General features: G+C 39.8%; 1 protein-coding gene across 1 annotated transcript; it reads left to right on the top strand.

The window, feature by feature from the left end:
• TMEM248 (transmembrane protein 248) lies at window positions 1-17433 on the top strand. Its single transcript, XM_074923076.1, has 7 exons — window positions 1-203; window positions 9732-9906; window positions 10580-10865; window positions 12127-12277; window positions 13067-13250; window positions 13718-13861; window positions 14662-17433. Exons 2-7 carry the CDS (start codon window positions 9748-9750, stop codon window positions 14680-14682), a joined length of 945 nt encoding a protein of 314 aa, XP_074779177.1. The 5' UTR covers window positions 1-203; window positions 9732-9747; the 3' UTR covers window positions 14683-17433.
• The last annotated feature ends 48 nt before the right edge of the window (window positions 17434-17481 follow it).

Genomic DNA, 17481 nt, shown 5'->3' with positions numbered 1-17481 from the left:
AGGCGGCGGCGGAGGAGGCGGGTGTCCGGGCAGCGGCGGCGGTGGCAGCGGCCTCCGCCCGGCCCCCTCCCCGTAGCCCCCGTCAGGGCAGGAGGATGGTGCAGAGCCCGCCCGCACGGCAGTTCCGCCGCCTCTGAGCCCCGCCGCTGCCTCCGGGCCCCGACCCGCCCGGCCCGGGGGCCTCTTCCCCGCCTTGGGCGCCGGTAAGATGGGGACGGGGGTGGCTCTGGCTGATGCGGCCCGCGGGCCTCCCGTGCCGTGCCGTGCCGTGCGGGGCGCGGGGATCCCGGCCATCGCCAAACAGGCGGCACGGTGGATGCGGGGCCGCCTTCGTCCTGCTCCGCCCCGGGGGGTGGCGTGAGGGGGGTCCTGCCGGTGTGCGGCGGGGGCCCCTCCGGGCCTCGGGCCGGTGGGCAGGAGCGGGGCGCTCGGTTGCTCCGGGGAGGGTTGTGTGGCGGCGGGAGCGGCCGCCGGCCCCTCGGCCCCGTGTCCGGGGGCAGAGCGGGTGGGCTGGGCGCGTCCCTCCCCTCCGCCGCCCCCCCGGGCCAGGTAGTTTCTGTTCAGGGCTGCACGGCGGTGGGATAAACGGCGGTGGTTTGGCCTGGCCGATACGCTGTAGCGTTAGTTTCACTTTATTATCTACTTAAATCTTTTTTTAAAGGGGGTTAGCTTGAACTTTGCATGTGTGCCGTCGTACCAGGAAAAAACAGTAAGAAAGTGTAATTCCGGTAGCACTAAAAATATTTCCGTTTCAAAATAGCTTTCGTTTCTTTGGGTTTTTTTGCTGTTCGCTCTGTATCCATGTTTTACTTTCGTTTGCTTTTTGGATTTAGCTCGTCTGGAAACGTCGTGATGTTTTTAATAATAAAATTTCTGGTGCATCATGCCTAGAACATGGCTGCTAGATACCCAACGTTAAATTCGAACCGTGTATCGTAATTACAGATACGGACACCCTGGGAAACGTTTCTGCCTGACAAGGGAAAGAACAGATTACAGCATAGCTGCTTTTTTTTTTTTTTTTTATTATTTCCCTTTTCCTTTTGTTTGCTTTTTAAGGGCTTTGTCTTCTCTGGGGAAATTTATTTGCCTGATTAGTTTTAGCGGCATAATTATACGGGTAAATTTGCTCTGTTAGACAAACCTTGAGCCTAGATAAGAATTCATTAAGGATTACTCTCACATCCTCATGGAACTTCTGGGAAGTTTTGCAATGGGCAGCGTGTCGTGGAGCGAAAGCCTGTCGTGGCTGGGCCTATCTTTTGTGGTAAATAATCATCGCGGGTTTATAAACGGTTGAGTGACAGAAAATAGATACTAATCCTTTTGCTTCGAGGTTGACGTACAAAATGGTTCTAGGTTCACCTAGTGAGCTACTGCCGCTTCATCTACCTGCTTTTCCTCTGGTCTCTGGGAATGAGCCGATGGCTGCAATCCAGTTTCTGGTCAGCAGGTGTCTGCAGGACAGGGGATAACTTTTGTAGGCAGGCTGAGCAGAGATAATATTGAATTGTGTCTGCGAGACAGAATGCTCTTTGACCCTAGATTCAGTCCCTTCAAAGAGGATTAAGACCTTGGTAGCTTTGTTACTTCCCGTGATTTGAGGAGTGGCTCGGGGCCGGTGGAATGCGGTTCTTCTTTCCTACTTGAAGGACAAGAACTTGAATTGCTGCCTGGTAATACAAAATAGACACTGTGCTCTGTCAGTGGAGAGGAACCTCTGAGGGCGCGAACCAACAGACCTCTGTGTCCTCTGTGGGAGCTGCATGGATCCGGCAGGAGGCTGGTGCGTCCATCGCCCTTGGATGGGTGGAGAGCCACAGGAGTGGAAATTAGGAAAAAAATTTTCACAGCAAGAGTGGTCAGAGAGTGGAATAGGCTGCCCAGGGAGGGAGTGGAGTCCCCATCCCTGGGTGTGTTTAAGGGTTGTTTGGTTGAGATGCTGGGGGATGTGGTGCAGGGGAGAACTTGTAGAGTCGGGCTGATGGTTGGACTCGGTGATCTCAAGGGTCTTTTCCAACCTGAATGATTCTGTGAGTGTGGCTCCCTCCTTAAACACTGCCAGTCTGTTAGCAGTGATCGTCTTCATTTTTTTATTAAATAACGCAACATTTTTTTAATAGAAATTAAGCTCTTCTATCAAGTGAGCCCTAAATTAAGTATTAATGAAACTCATTGGTGTCAGAATTTTGTTGCTTTTCCCACATCGCCCCTTGCCAAAAGCATGTCAGTGTTGGGAGTTTCATTTTTTTGAGCAGACGGTTCTGACCTGTGAATAAGGCTGCTTCCCAGGACCCAGAACTCCTGGATTTTGTTTTGGAAGAAAACTTGTGTATGTTCTGGCATGTCCAGTTTTCTTAATTATCTATTTGTAAAATGGAGACTGTACTTACTTCTGAGTTTGGGCTTAGCAAATTAAAGTCCTGTTTCTTTTGACCAGTGGAGATAAAGTGTTCAGACATGGTAATATTACTGCCATATTCTTGATATTTCAACTATTGCCTAAGTCCCTTATTTCAATCGTTTTTGCTGCTGTTTGTATTTTCTCCTTCACTAGTGGCTGCTGGCTGTTTTCCTGAACTTCTCTTAGGCAGCTGGTGTTAGCTTCTTTCTACATCCAGAACTCTTACTTTGCCGTTCCCACTAAAGCTGCCATTTCCTCAACTTGTCAGTCATTTTCTGCTTGTGATTCAAGCTGTGCATCTGTCTGCATCTCCGTCTCCTTACTCTCCTGACTTATGATAAGCACTACTTAGCAACAACTAAAACATCAGTGTGTTATCAACATTTTTCTCAAAACACAGCACTGTACCACCTTCTAGGAAGAAAATTAACTCAATCCCAGCCAGAACCAGGACAATTTCTCATTACAAACAACAGTTCTTGTTACAGTCTGAAGAGCCTTTTTCTGGCATTTTTCTGTACTTACACTGCTGAATTCTATACTGCGTTCCTGAATGGGTAGCCTTCATGAAGTCAATGATTAACCTCTTCAGTTGGTCACTAAACCAGTTTCTGATAATTAAACTGTTACTGAGACTTTTCATACTTCTTGAGTAAAGCCCTTCCGTGAACTGCATTTGTTTGGCTGTTGACAGTATGGTATATGCAGAATTTGATTTCTTATGGAACTTTGACAGATCCTATCGAACTGAAATACTTTACTTTTGCCTTCCTCTCCCAGGTTCTCATGCTAAGCAGCAGTAACCAGAATAGCATTTCTTTTAATACAACTTCAAAGTCCTTGAGTCTAATACTGTTTGTTTTATTGCAGTCCATATGATTTAGATTATGATAGGTCATGCTGTAAGTCATGACATTGACTTGTAGAAGTTGGAAGGTTTTAAAAATGCCCAAGCCAGAACTCTTGTATATAAAAGTGTACTCTTTCCCATGGCGCAGGCTCACTTGACAAATGGAGCTGCCTTTTTAAAGTTTGGCAGCAAAATGTCTATTTGCAACCAGAGCTCAGGTTTACTTTTATTTACAGCTGGGTATATTTTAAATTGTTTTTTTCACTTGTAACAAAAGTCACAATTTGGGGCTCATTGAACCAGTGAAAAAAGGCTTTCCTCGCATCATTTATATTTCCTGGCTTAAAACTTTTCTACCCTTTTCTGGTTCTTCATTTGTTAAAAAACTCAGCATTTAGAAAAGGTATTTGGAACTTGTTTGCATATGTCTGTTTCTGCAGAAATTTTTCTTTAAGTCATAAATTAAAATCAACTTTGCTGTCTCAGGAACATCAGCTGACACACTGTTCAGGTGCTTGTGTTAAATCCACCACAGACATTTTTGAACTACAACACGCATTTGTTGGAAAGGGCTGTTACGTCTCTGGAAACGTTGGGTATGCAGATTGAGTAATGTTTGATCCACGTTATTTTCCTTTTTGGTTTTTTTTAACTCATCTACTTTTTATTCTAAGTTTTCTGTCTTTAACAAGACTTACAGTCAGGAGCTTGGGTGTTTGAAACTCACTGTCAATTCGATCCTTACATTTTACTATAATTCTGACCAAATTACTTCCCTTCCTTAGCTTTTTTTTATGGGTAGAACTGAAATGTTGGCTGTTTATGTAGCTCTTGGGGATGTTGAAATGCTTAATTATGATTTGAAAACTGTTTTGAGAGGCGAAAAGAAACATTTCATGCAAGCATGAAGCCTTTTGCTTTGTTCTGTTCTTGCAAGTCCGAGGGCTCTCAGGCTTTCGTTTAATAATCTGCTTCCTGACTGACTCTGTTATCGGAATTACACGGGGGAAGAATCTCCTTTTCAACATCTTGCTCTTGTTCTGTGCTGTACAGTGTCTTCTGTCTGTGCTTTTTGCATGTGCAAAGGGCTGGGCCATTTTCCTGCCATGCTTTCTGCTTCGAGGTTCCAAGAACGTGTTTTTTTTTATCAGTGAACATATTTATAGAAAAAAACTGTGATGAGCCACCGATTGGTTTGAGCCGATTCACTGATCTCTCCCACTTGGGTGCTTTCTCCTGGAGCAGTCTTGGGGGGAGTAGATGTGTGTTTGCACATCTGGCTGCTGATCTTGTTATATTTGGTTGCAGTGGATTGAAGGTGACGTTTTCATCAACTTTCTTCCTCCACAAGTCTTGATTACTTCTTCTCTTCCTCTACTTTGTGAAGAAAACTGATGGCATTTACTATGAGTCTGTTTGCTTTGTTTTATTTTTTTAACACTGAAGGATGGGGGAAGAAGATCAGCTAGAGAAAAAGTGCTGTGCTCTGGAGGATTCCCCTCTTCTGCTGACAGAGGTTTCAGGCTGTACAACTTCATCCCACAGGGTTTTGATATGCTTCCTAAAAAAATGAACTGAAACAGCTGCAGATACTGTCACCTCTTTGTTTTTCCATAGATACCAGTATGGTAAAGTAAGTCTTTCTGTAAAATATGTAGGAAACTCTACTTTTTCTCCCAACCACATGTTTTATGATAAAAATATTATGTTGTGAAATTCTAATGAAGATTTAAGGGGGAAAAAAAAAAATTATCCTTCCCCAATTCCTGAAGGAAACTGACTATAAAAGTTCTTGATAGTTTACATAGTAGAAATTAATAGTTCATTTCAGGACATAAAGAGGCAGCCTTCTGGTGCGTTTCAAAGCTTCTGTTTAATTTTAATTTTAATCCTGTTTTCTATCCCTTAAAAAAAAGGAGAGGAGGATAATTGCTGCTGCTCTGAGAACCAACAGAGGCTTTATTTTCAGTTATAAAATCAGCTGAGGTTACTTTTGCTGGTTCTGTTCAATAGGCTGGTGATATTTGAGATAGAGACATTCTTGTTAATTAGGCTTTATAAAGCTTTGACAGATCATTTTGAATATTTTCAACTTTAATAGGCAGCTTCGCAGTTAACAACTGTGATCTATTTTGCTTTACTATTTTAGTGGTTTAGGTGTTAGATCTCGAGTTTGGTTTGAAGAGAAGAAAACCAAATTAAAGATATTTTTGGCACCTGCTACTATTTACTGTTCTTAAATGAGAGGCACTTTAGTTTGAGATCAACACCATTTCTTTGTTTGCATATTATTTATGGATCGTTTGCTAGGAAAATCACAGTTCGGTTGATTTGTGTTTATGAGTGTTTTTCTGGCATGCAACATTATTTTCATTCAAAGGGGTTAACCCTGAAGTGACCCATTTCCTAACCCCCATTGTACTACTAGTAATGGGGTATCTTTGAAAACATAATTGATTTATAAATAAACTGAGCTGCACAGTTAAGATTAAACACTATTATGTGCAATAAGATGTTCAGGCTTAGAAAACATGCAAAGTCTTAATGGGGTGCTGTTGGGATGGGTTAGTGCTGGCCTGCTGCCCTTCTCTTCCACTTATTTTTCTTCCTTAAGGTATTTCAGTGGTGGTTTATTATTTAAACCCCTCCAGATGTTTTTCTCCCCTCGAATGACTTGTATGCACAATGAGAAGGGGAAATATTTGTAAGGAAATTACGTGATTTTAAGCTTTATGGTGGAAAGATGGTAGTTGACATTATGGGAAGATATATGTAAGAGTTGTCAGACGTTTACTTTGATCTCTTTAAAATTCATGTTTTGGTTTTTTTCCTTTTGACATTTGCGATTTTGCTTTTAATACCTGCTTTAGTACAGCATGCATTTTTTATTTTTTTTTTATCGTCGTTAGGAATTCAGTTCCCTTGGGAATTTAATACTTCTGCTGTGACTCATTTCATTGACTTTTTGGTCTTTGCAATAAACTCCAAGATTTTCCTTATTTGTAATTTTTGCTTGAAAAACTCTTAGGTCTATTTCAGAAATTACCATTTCTGTTCTTTTTCATATAAAAATAGGGAGGAATTTAAAATGTTACATCTTTGGTCTTGAGCTGTACTGGAGAAGGACTCCTGAACTGTGGAATAAGTGACTATTTTCTTGCTTTTTAGGTGGCTACCCAATTCTGTGTTTGTCTGGGGCTCTGACATATTAACTGCTGTGTATTTCCATCCTTTACCATTTTTATCTTTTCAACTGTATAACAGAATTTCCGAGGTTTGTAGAGCCTGATTTAAGAGCACAGTATCTCTCCGGTGCTTGTCAGGTGTTTCCTGATGAGTACAGTCAGCTGTAACTCTGCCTGAATGTGGCATTTGGTCTTGATGTATACACCTCAATACCAAGCAGTTACTTCGGAGCTGGTGGCCAATGTTCCAGGCTGGCAGTTTTCATTCTTCCCGTTGCGCTTGAGCTACTTGTTAGGCTGACTGTGGAGATTTTTATTGCACAAGTATTAAAAGGCTTAGCCGGATTGGAGAGAGGCAGGCAGCAGTTATTAGAGCCACTTTCTAAATTATTTATTTGGCTAAAAACTGAAATCTGATCTTGCTTTCCTGACCTGCCAGGAGGTAATAGCGTTCGGTTTCTTCTTTGAACTGTGTGAAAAAGAAATAAAAGTTTAGATTATTTTCTTTCAGTTATTCATTTACACAGAGGAAGTTGTTAGTTGCAAACTAGAGCTAGTAGAAGAACAGCTGTTTGTGTTGTGTTTCTAACAGGTCCTAACAGAGAGGAGGAATTTAAGTGTGTGAACCATTAACTGAACCCCTAGAATCTAGTGGGAATATACATCTCGATTTATGCGTACTGATCTGTTTCACAAGTTCTTCCATAATTAGTGTTACTTAAGCACTTTATGTCATAAAAAAAAATTGGTAGTTCTTCAGGCAGCAGTATGGAAACATTATTCTTGTTTCTGGTTTGCACTAACCATGTCCAATTGCTATTTTCATGTCAGCTCTAAGTATTGAAATCCACAGTTGTTCCCTTTTCTCTCACAAATGCTCAAAAGGCATATTACACTTCAGATATCACAGCTTATAGCTTTTTCTAATTGCTTTCAAAGCCGTTGAGTTATGGGAGCATATTAAGCAACCGGCACTTAAAAACTGGTGATCTCTTACATAAAAATATTATCCCAAATATTTTTATATGTATGCTTTTCAGCGCATCCAATTTTATGGCTGATTTTAGACCCTGTGGTAAACAAGCATGCTAATGGAACTGTTGGAAGCCCCTTTAAAAAGGGATCACAGTACTCTATATGCTGTGGGTGACATTCAGCTTTGATTAAATGCTGTAATAAAGCCTACATCTGTGTTGTTATTTTCAAAAGGAAATTCAGAAGGGAACACTGAATACAACTCTGCTTTTAGTTTATCTTTTGGTCTTTTTCCATCTCAACATGTGTCTCCAGTGCTTCTAGATGGAGCGTTTGGGATTTTTAACTAGGGTTCATTTAAGAAATTTGCTGCCAGTGACAAAATAGGAGGCAGAACGTACAGAAGTGCAGATCGTACCCAGCATGATCCTTGCCAACGCCAGCTCTGCCTTTCCCCCTCACTCCTGCCTTCTGACACCTCCGCTGGCCTGTTTGGCCATAGCACAGCTGGTCTTGGACAAAGATAGAAGTTCTGGTAAGGTGCACATTTAGTGTTGCCTTGTCTTTCCTCTCTTCTCTCCATCCTTTCTCTGCACTGTGCTTTCCACTCTCAGACATCCTCTGTATTTTTGTGAAGAGATGTTTGCAGCACCCAGTCATTCTTGTGGATAAAAAGTTGCTAGCTTTTCTGGTCTTTGCAGAGTGGATGAAAATTGGTTGATGGTGCAAAATAGTAAACCCAGGACATGATCTTGTGCTCTGGAATGAGCACTGTTTCAGCAGATTTCACAGAGGAGAGAAGGTGTGCAGGGAGGAGACTGGTAAAGTATGCATGCACAACTCAGTGTTGCATTATTGCCACAGGATCTCGGGTCTCTTCTCAGTGAATTGAATTTTCCCCTCTCTGGGGCAGTTTTGCAGGTTTTGTCAATATTCCTCTGTTAAGAGTAAGAAACATTTCTGGCAGTAAAATCTCGAGTATAAAAGAACTTTGGGGTCATTGTGGGATCTGAAAAAGACTTTGAAAGCTTTTCCTTTTTCTTTCACTTGCTTTCTTTTAAATCAATGGATCAGATCAAAGATCACCCTCTCCCTTGCCCTCTTTCTCAAAACTCATCCTCAGACTTGCCACTCTTCAGTCAAGCTACATCTGGGTTGTAAATGAGTTGTGCTTCTAGTCAATAAGAATCACCCAGACCTTCAGGGAGCAGAGTTCCTGACTTAATTAAATGTTACCAGGTCTGTATGAATGCTCAAACATTAACCACTGCAGTGCTGAATTCTTCAGATGCTCGTCCTGAAATCTGCCTTTTTCTATGAATTTTGGGGATAAGCAACACGTTGCTAGGAACAGTTACTGCCTTTCTAGTTTAGTTGTGGTTAAAAGCCTTTTCAGCCAGGATTTTAGATAAGACATAAGAAATATGCTTGAAGTTCATTCCTTGCAGAGCTTCTGAAGTAGATGCCACAAGAGCCACTCTTTAACATGGGACTTCTTGCTTTTTGTTGTGAGTGGAGGTGGGAAAACTGATACGGTAAAATTAGTTTGGATCTTTCTGCTCTGCAAATGAAAATTCGGAAGGGGAATCAGACAAAATATTATATTTTGGACAAAAATTAATGGTTTAATATGTTTTCTCAGCATGTGTAAGGTTCTCTCCTTGTTTACAGATTAGCAAAAGTTCTCTAGATCCTGCAAGAATCAAATAAAGGAAGGAGTCTTCCAGCCTTCACCCTCATGTGGTTGTTAGGTGTTTCTAACCACAGGATTCTTGAGGCAGAAGCCTAAAATGATGTAGGCAGCTTCTTAGATCCCATTTTGAAGGTAGAGGCATTTGGGACTAGGGATGGGGTAAAAGGGGGTCTTTACGGCTTCAGCCTCAGTTTTGAAAATATATGCAAAGATGTACAAAGTTTGATCTGTGGGCTGCACTACAACTCCATCCACACTGTAATTTGATGAATTCAACTATTACTGGAATTAAAGTGTAGCAGTGTATATTCTGCCCAAGTACGTAGGGAAAGAAAATAACCAGTTTATTAATACAATTATCAATTATATTCGGCTGTACTGGAAGTTGTCCTCATTTCTTAAAGTCTGTTCCCAGCTGGCAGTTTCAGGTGGTGAGAAGGTGATGTTGAGCATGTTTTTAATTTGTGTTTTATTTAAAGCTTACTGAGTTTGTGTTCAATGAACAGTACAGTCACATAATTTAATCTCAGTTGTTATTCCATTTTTTTATTTTCAAACTTTTGTCTTATGTGATCTACCAACCCGTACCCTGCCCAGTCACTCTGTTATAATCTTTGTTTTCAGGTGAACAATCAGAATAATGTTCAACATAAACCTGTTGGAGAACCTGAAGGTTTACATCAGCAGTCGACCTCCACTTGTGGTCTTTATGATCAGTGTAAGTGCTATGGCAATAGCTTTTCTGACACTGGGTTATTTCTTCAAAATCAAGGAAATCAAGTCACCAGAAATGACAGAGGTAGGTACAAAAAGTTCCTGAGTTAAACAGTGGGAATGCTAATTTGAAAAACATATCCAAAGCTAAGGAGTTACTTTTTTCTGGCCCTCCCCAAGAACCCTGTTATGGGAGTGTGCAGAGTCTTGCAGGAGATTTCATTTATACTTGCCTCTAATTTCATAAAGAAAGAGGCTATTGGTATGAGTGTTTGAATAGTCTTTTATTTTGGGGATGAGGCTGAATTATGTGACATGGATCTTCCCTGCTATGACTAGAAGCCTTTCTTTTTCTTACTCTGTTGTGTCAGCTAGCTGCTTTGTGAAACTTCTTACCTAGTAGTACTATTCTGTAATGAGGGAAACCTTGCTAGAAACTGCTCATACCCTGAGTGTGGTGAGAATGGACCAAGTTAGTCTGTTCCTTTCATAGCTTAAAGAAGGATAATTCTGCTGCTGCACTGAGCAGTGGTCAGACGGTGGCTGGGATTGAACATGTCTAACTTCTGTAAACAGCTTGTCCTGTTGTTGAGATAGCCATGGTGGTACTTGTGCTTGCTTTGTGAGCCATGTAATTTTTGTTAAATGGTTTGGAACCGCAGGCCTGATGGTACATATCAAGGTCTGCACTGCTCTTTAGAAGTGGCAGCCAACAGTTAACTTGCTAATCTGACAGAAATCTTCACATTTGTTTTAAGGACTGGAATACTTTCCTCCTGAGGTTTAATGATTTGGACTTCTGTATATCTGAGAATGAAACCTTAAAGCATCTCATCAATGATACCACAACTCCAGAAAGTACCGTGACCAGTGGACAGGCGAGATCTTCTACACAGTCTCCACAGACTCTTGAGGACTCGGGCCCAATAAACATCTCTGTTGCAATCACATTGACGCTGGACCCACTCAGGCCGTTTGGTGGATATTCTCGCAATGTCACACATCTGAGTTCCACAATTTTTGGACACCAGATTGGACTCTCAGGTATGCAAGACTTGACCTTTATAAATTTGAATGATAAACTATATAGTCAAATAAAAATTCACCAGCGTATTATTGGTGAGATTAATCTTTTGCTTGGAAGGTACATGTGTTTCCAGATCTGCTATGATCATATCCATACACCTACTCACTTGTTTGCTAGAAAAACCTTTCCCTGCATTCAGAATGGAAAACAACCTGCAGGTTTTCCAAGATGAGGCTTTGCAGTTTTAAATGATTAACCTAATGCCAATGGAAGGTAATTTTTAAGCCAACAAAATTCCAAGCAGCAAAAGCTTCTACAGTGACTATCTTGAGTTCTATCTTGATAGATCTGCAAGTCCTTAACTCATGTTTTAAAGGCATTAATGTATATACATTAGAGATACTAAGTAGCATGTTGCCAAAAAAAAAAAAAAAAGTTATCTAAAATGCATACATGAATAAGCTTTAATATTGCAACCAGTAACAAACAAGATGGTAACAATTTATGTGGTGTGAAGAGACTGGTATGCTATGTGTCTGCCCTGCTGGTAAGTTTTGACAGGAGACTGTAGAAAATTAGTAGAAATTGATAGTAGGATCTCATGGAATTCTAGCTTTCAGCCTGGGTTGCATTTTATAATAATGCCTGAAGGTGTTTTGAACCTCAGAGCTGTGAAGACACATTTACCATAGCTGTAAATCTGCATTAATGTGTTTTATGTTATTGTTGTTACTGCTTTAAGAGCTATCAAATGCAAAGTTCCATTTGCCTGGATTTAGTTTCGGTATGAATATATCCATGTGGAGTTAACGTACACTACTTAACCTGCAGTTCAATATATGCTGGCACCTTTTTGTCTACATGAGTATCTCCAATTTGAAAAGTAAGCACCAGAAAAAGCAAATGTGGAAAAAGTCTTTGGGAGGAGAAAGGCTAAAGATCAGTGATTTTTCCTTTCTAGTGAAGTTCTCTGAACATGCATGAATTCACTTATAGTGAGTTGTTCCCTTCTGAATAGAGCCTAATGACTCTGTTTCTTCTGGGGGCAGGAGAGATTAGAAAGACCAGAAGCTGGGGGTTTTGTAGTTTGGTTTGATTTGGTTTTTAACTTTCTTTTTTGATCTCTTTGTTGATACTAAAGATCCTGGATGACTTCAAAGGTACAGATTCAGGGTGATGGTTGCTGCCTTAGTCATTTGCATGTTGTCCTTATCCTAGTGATTGTTGCTCAGATACTTTTGTGAATGAAAACCAGCTTTTCTTCTCTCTTTCTCAAAGGCAGAGAATCCCATGAGGAGATAAATATTACATTCACCCTGCCTGCTGCTTGGAACTCAGATGACTGTGTTCTTCATGGCCACTGCGAGCAGGTTGTGTTCACAACCTGCATGACTGTGACAGCAGCCAGCAATGTATTTCCTGTCACAGTGTAAGTGCATTTTAAACACTCCTTCATAGATTGGTTACCAGGTGATTTAATTCCTCTGCTGGTCCTCTGAGGTTGTTACTTTCTGATGAACTTTATTGTTGACTGTAGAAATTATGTACTTGTCTTCCTTCCCCCACAGTAAAAAACCCATCTTGAGACTTTTGCAGTCTTTTAGCAACACTATGTATTTTTTTCTGTAGATGTTTTGAACTATAGCACCTACCTGCCTTTCAATATGCTACCTGTGATGTAAACTTCACTAGGAACAAAGGAATCTGTGAATTTTTAAGAAAGATACTCTGTAATTTAGTTTCACTACCTTGCGTCAGAGCTAAGGTTTGACACTAAGGTTCTTTACCCTCTTCCCTGCTGAGAGATCAGTGTAAGCTGAATGCTGTTTTGCTACCATACCCCAGCAGGTACACACTTTCATCAAAATAGCTTCCCTTTGTCTTCTGTAGACTCTGACACTATTCAGTATACCCTGGAGAACCACCAGATAGATTCACTTGTCTGTGAAGCCTTATGAAAACCAGTGTTCTTCTCATTAAGCTGTGGGGTGTTGACTTACTGGAACAACATGTAGTTAAATTCTTATCTTAGTATAGGAATGATATGGGGGTTTTTTTATACACCCTTTCAGTTAAGCTTTGGGTTTTTTTGTTGTTTTGGAGGGTCCAAAAGAAAACTGTTTTATGCTGTTGTTGAGAAGTCTGGACTTAGTTCTAAAAGCCTTAATGAAAATGGAGAATGGCAATTGTGGTGCTAATTATTTCTGTTTTTCTGCAGTCAGCCACCACATTGTGTTCCTGAAACCTACAGCAATGCTACACTTTGGTACAAGATCTTTACCACAGCAAGGGACTCTAATACAAAATATGCACAAGATTATAACCCTTTCTGGTGTTACAAAGGAGCAATCGGAAAAGTGTATCATGCTTTAAATCCCAAACTAACTGTTATAGTTCCAGATGTAAGTGCCATAGTGATTTTATATGTTATGTTGAATAAATGTTTAGCTCTGTTTTAATTGAATATGGTTCTGTTCATCCTAAAATCACCGTATTCAGTGCTGGTTTATTACGTAGTGTGAGGTTTGAGACAGAGTTGGGTATGCTTTACCCATGCTGGGCATAATGCTCTTCATGTAATCCCCATGTGCCTCACAGCTTTTAATGTCTGACATTAATATTTTGAAATCATTTGACAAAAGACACTGCCAGTATATGGGAAGAAATCTCTAGTACAGATTTTTAACATGAGGACCATTTTGGCTCTCTGTGCCACAGTTAGGAATCACTTTCATTACTATGCCAGCTGGGTAAAGGGGAGAAAGTTGATTCATTAAGTAATTTCTGTGCTCATCTGATAATTATTGTTTTAATATAAAATGCCAGCTATTGGTACATTGTCAGTAAATGGTTTTAATTCTCTGTGCAGGATGATCGTTCTCTAATAAACCTGCATCTCATGCATACCAGTTACTTTCTTTTTGTGATGGTGATTACAATGTTCTGCTATGCAGTTATTAAAGGCAGACCAAGCAAACTGAGGCAAAGCAATACAGAATTCTGCTCTGAAAAGGTGAGTCTGTGTAATAACAAAATATTGACTATGATAAGAAAACATAGCAACCCCCCTTTTTTACATAGTACAGACTGGTTTTTCGTATCTCTGGAGATGTAGATTTAATCCCCTTTCAAAGAGACATGGGTGTTTCATTGTGGACAGTACAGATAGGTGCTACAAAATAAATATATGTGCTCCGTAGATCCTCAGAGTTAGATTTCTCTCCTACAGAAGTGGATTCTTGCAGCTCATTAGGTGCTGTAATGCAACTGTTCTGCCAGAATTCTGACGTTGCACTGTTCTGTATCAAGTATTGAATAGATGGCATTGAGTAGTTTTATTTATCTTTTGTCACAACAGACTGAAAATTGCATAATTGTAATGGTTGTTAATCAGAATTAAATTGAAACCATGAGAAAGCTTTGAAACAGTCATTATTCAGTGCTGCACTAGAGACACTAGAGACCTGCACTTTTCTTGAAGGATTAAATATTAATATATTTAATAGTGAAGTAGGAAGCTAATGTTGGCACCTTTAGATCATAATGATATTTTGTAGTGTAAGCTGGTTTGGGTTTTTTGGTTTGGTTTTGGGTTTGTTGTTGGGGTTTTTTGTGTTGTTTGTTGGATTTTTTTAATTGATAATGCTAAGTACAAAACACCTTCAGACTTTGTTTTTCTTTCCAAGTTAGATTTTTTCAAGGTTCTTTGAAAAGGCAAGGACAGATAGGCCAGCTGCATGGAGATAAGTAATATCACTGTTACAGGATTAAGAATTTGGCTTTAATTAAATGTTTTCTTTTTCTTTTGTTTAGGTTGTTTTGTCAGAAGCATAATCCATCCTCTACTTTTACTGAGAATGACTGAGAACCGTAATCATTGCCTGCTGAACCCAGAATGGGTCTTAACACTCTGTGAATACATTATCTTGCAATGTTGGTTTATTCCAACCAAAGACATTTCAAGTGCCTGTAATTGATTTGTACATATTTATAAAAGTATATTCAGAATAGGTCAGATGATGCACTTGTTCCGCATTGTAGTGCGGCCGGAAACTTTCAGTCTTTACCTGTGGACATAGCCGAATGTTTGTGTAGATATGTTTAGTGATATGGCTACATATAGTCAGAGCAAGATATTTTTGTCTAGCTGCATCTGGGCAGGTTAAGATGCCTTTGCAAGTGTCTCAAACAAACCAACAGATCTTTGTTTTTTGCCCAATGATATGTACAGTGTGTTTGAAACAGTATGCACCTTTGATATAATACTGCATTTCCAAAGCCACCAATCTACTACATGAATTAAATGTGTATTTGTGTGGCCTAATACTTTCTTCCATTTGCTTCTTGCTTGCAAGAAAAGATATCAACATTTTAGGGGTTTTTTGAAAAAAGAAAATACATATTCACATTTTCATAGTGCTGTATTTAGGACAAAGTCGTGCTTTTATTCATAGTAAAAAAATGAAGAAGTGAAGTCCCATTTAAAAATGTTTCTTACTGAAAAGTGCTGTTTGATTTTTTTTAATTTTTTTTTTTCTTTATTTTTTCATTTGGCTTGCTGAATGCCGAGAAGAAGTCAGCATAGAGACTATCTGGAAAGCTTTCCACTTGGCCTCCCATCTGCAGCCCTCAAACCAGGATTGTGCATCTCTGCTGCAGAGCAGCTTTCTGTGCTTTTTTTTTTTTTTTTTCTAGAAAGTGAAACTTAATAAAAAGATGTATTGTATGAACAGTCTGGGGCTCTGCACAGCCTTGGGCAAGTGCAAACAATGAAGGGAAAAGAAATCCCATAGTCTGGTATAAAGCTTCACTTTGGGACTCTCCATCCGTCTCTGAAGGGCAGCTGAAAATAACACTTTTATTAGCTTTGTCCCATTTCCATTTAATGCTGTCCACTCAGGGGAAAATGACAAGGAGAGGACTAGGGCTGTTGTGATTCAGGTCAAAGAAACCACACAGTAAAACACATACTGTTCTCTCTGTCCATTCTTAAATCAGAGGTTTTATTCTGTGAATCTCTCCCATTCTGGCTTTTGCTGTTTCTTTCTAGCTTCTTATTGAGCAGCCTCCTTAATTTTCATGAGTCAGGGTTTTCCTGCAGACATTTCCACCACTGCTTTTAAAATCTCACTGGTTGCCTTAATTGACCTTTCATCTTGTCTTTCAGCTTTCTTGTCAGATAGTACAACTGTAGGTCTGCATACATAAACATGTACTTTCTTCCCTTCTACTTTTGCTCTAAACCACACAAAAGAAGAAACCCAAGTCAGAATCTCACAGTCTCAGTTATGCTGGCATAAGATTCTTAGTTTATTATCTATAGACTTAGTTTATTACCTGCGAGTAATACCTATAGGTATTGCCTAATACCATACTATTGAATGGGACCCTGCTGGTCTGTATGTGTGGGACTTCAGTAAGTTCATGAGTCTTCAGAGTGTTTGAAGCGAAATAGTCACACTTTTCTTCAGAACATGTTTTCTTTATAGACTTTCAGTTACTTAAGTGGTATTAACTAACGTGTTTTTCTCCAGGAATGTTAAGGTAAAGCTTTAGAGATGGCCTAGTTTGAAGTCTAGGGATAAAATGAAGCTTCCAGTTTTCTCCTGATGCTGCTCTGGGCTAATACTACTTCACTGAAATGAATCGGTGGAGTCAAAACAGGTAGACAGCTTCTCATGAAAACTTTCTGAGCTGTTCCTAATTCATGCATACCCAGCCTTCGGCATTAATACTGACTTCTAGAGTTGCCTGTGAGGGTGGCTTGATCTGGGACCAAAGGCAGGAATAGGAAACAGATTGGGGTGGTGTAGCAAATTCTGGAAATACCTAGAAAACACCCAGTATAAGACGACTCCTTTAAAAAAGCAAAGCCAAGTGTTTTCTGTTTCAGCAAATTAAAAATCACACTCCAAATATCCAAGCTTGGAATTTGGTCTGTTGGTTTTTTTTTTTTTTTTAATCTGGTTTTGCTGTTTTGGTAATTAGAGGAGCCTGCTTTGCAGTTTATTACCCACCGTATTGAAGTACCCAGAAATATTGCAACCCACAAACGTAAAAGGGAAGATGTTAAGAGTTGTATTTTTGGGCCTTAGTTTATCCCTTTGCACCCCTGTATTGCAGCAGAAAGGTGAGGGTGTCCATTGAGTTGAAGTGCTGTAATACTGAGGAATATTGGATTGTTCTAGGCGCAGTGTACAAAAGTTAATGCAGCCAAACAGAAGAGTAAAAACTTTAATATTAAAGTTCAGATCATATTGATCTTTCCTTTTTTGTTTTCTTTTTCTTTTTAACTATGACTTGAATCAGTTTTGATTCTATTTGTACGTGTTTTCTTGTTCTTAGAAAGCTGCCATTTTCTTTTGCATTTTTTCTTTGGCATTACATAGAAAATCTGAGCCTTGGTTTTCAACCCTCTGCAGGTGATTGTAGGGTTAAGATGGCTTTTTTGTTTTGTTCTTACATTTCACTTGTCTTGTTGCATGATGGTCAATAGCCAATTTGGAAATTACATTTCTCTCCTAGATTAATTTTGTGTTTGTAAGATGTGCATATTGCTTTGCAGAATAAAAACGATGAAGTTTATTCTGTTGTCTTTATTGCTACTGCCCAGTTGCCGTGGAGGTTTCATAA

Source organism: Athene noctua, chromosome 19 (genome assembly GCF_965140245.1).
Source record: "Athene noctua chromosome 19, bAthNoc1.hap1.1, whole genome shotgun sequence".
NCBI lineage: Eukaryota > Metazoa > Chordata > Aves > Strigiformes > Strigidae > Athene > Athene noctua.
The sequence above is the reverse complement of the archived record's forward strand: the minus strand, read 5'-3'. Positions and strand labels throughout refer to the sequence as shown.

Coding starts and splice junctions, on each gene's coding strand:
- TMEM248 (XM_074923076.1), top strand. CDS start 9,748: ATGTTCAACATAAACCTGTTGGAGAACCTGAAGGTTTACATCAGCAGT. Junction 10,866..12,126: donor ACACCAGATTGGACTCTCAG/GTATGCAAGACT, acceptor TCTTTCTCAAAG/GCAGAGAATCCCATGAGGAG. Junction 13,862..14,661: donor CAGAATTCTGCTCTGAAAAG/GTGAGTCTGTGT, acceptor TCTTTTGTTTAG/GTTGTTTTGTCAGAAGCATA.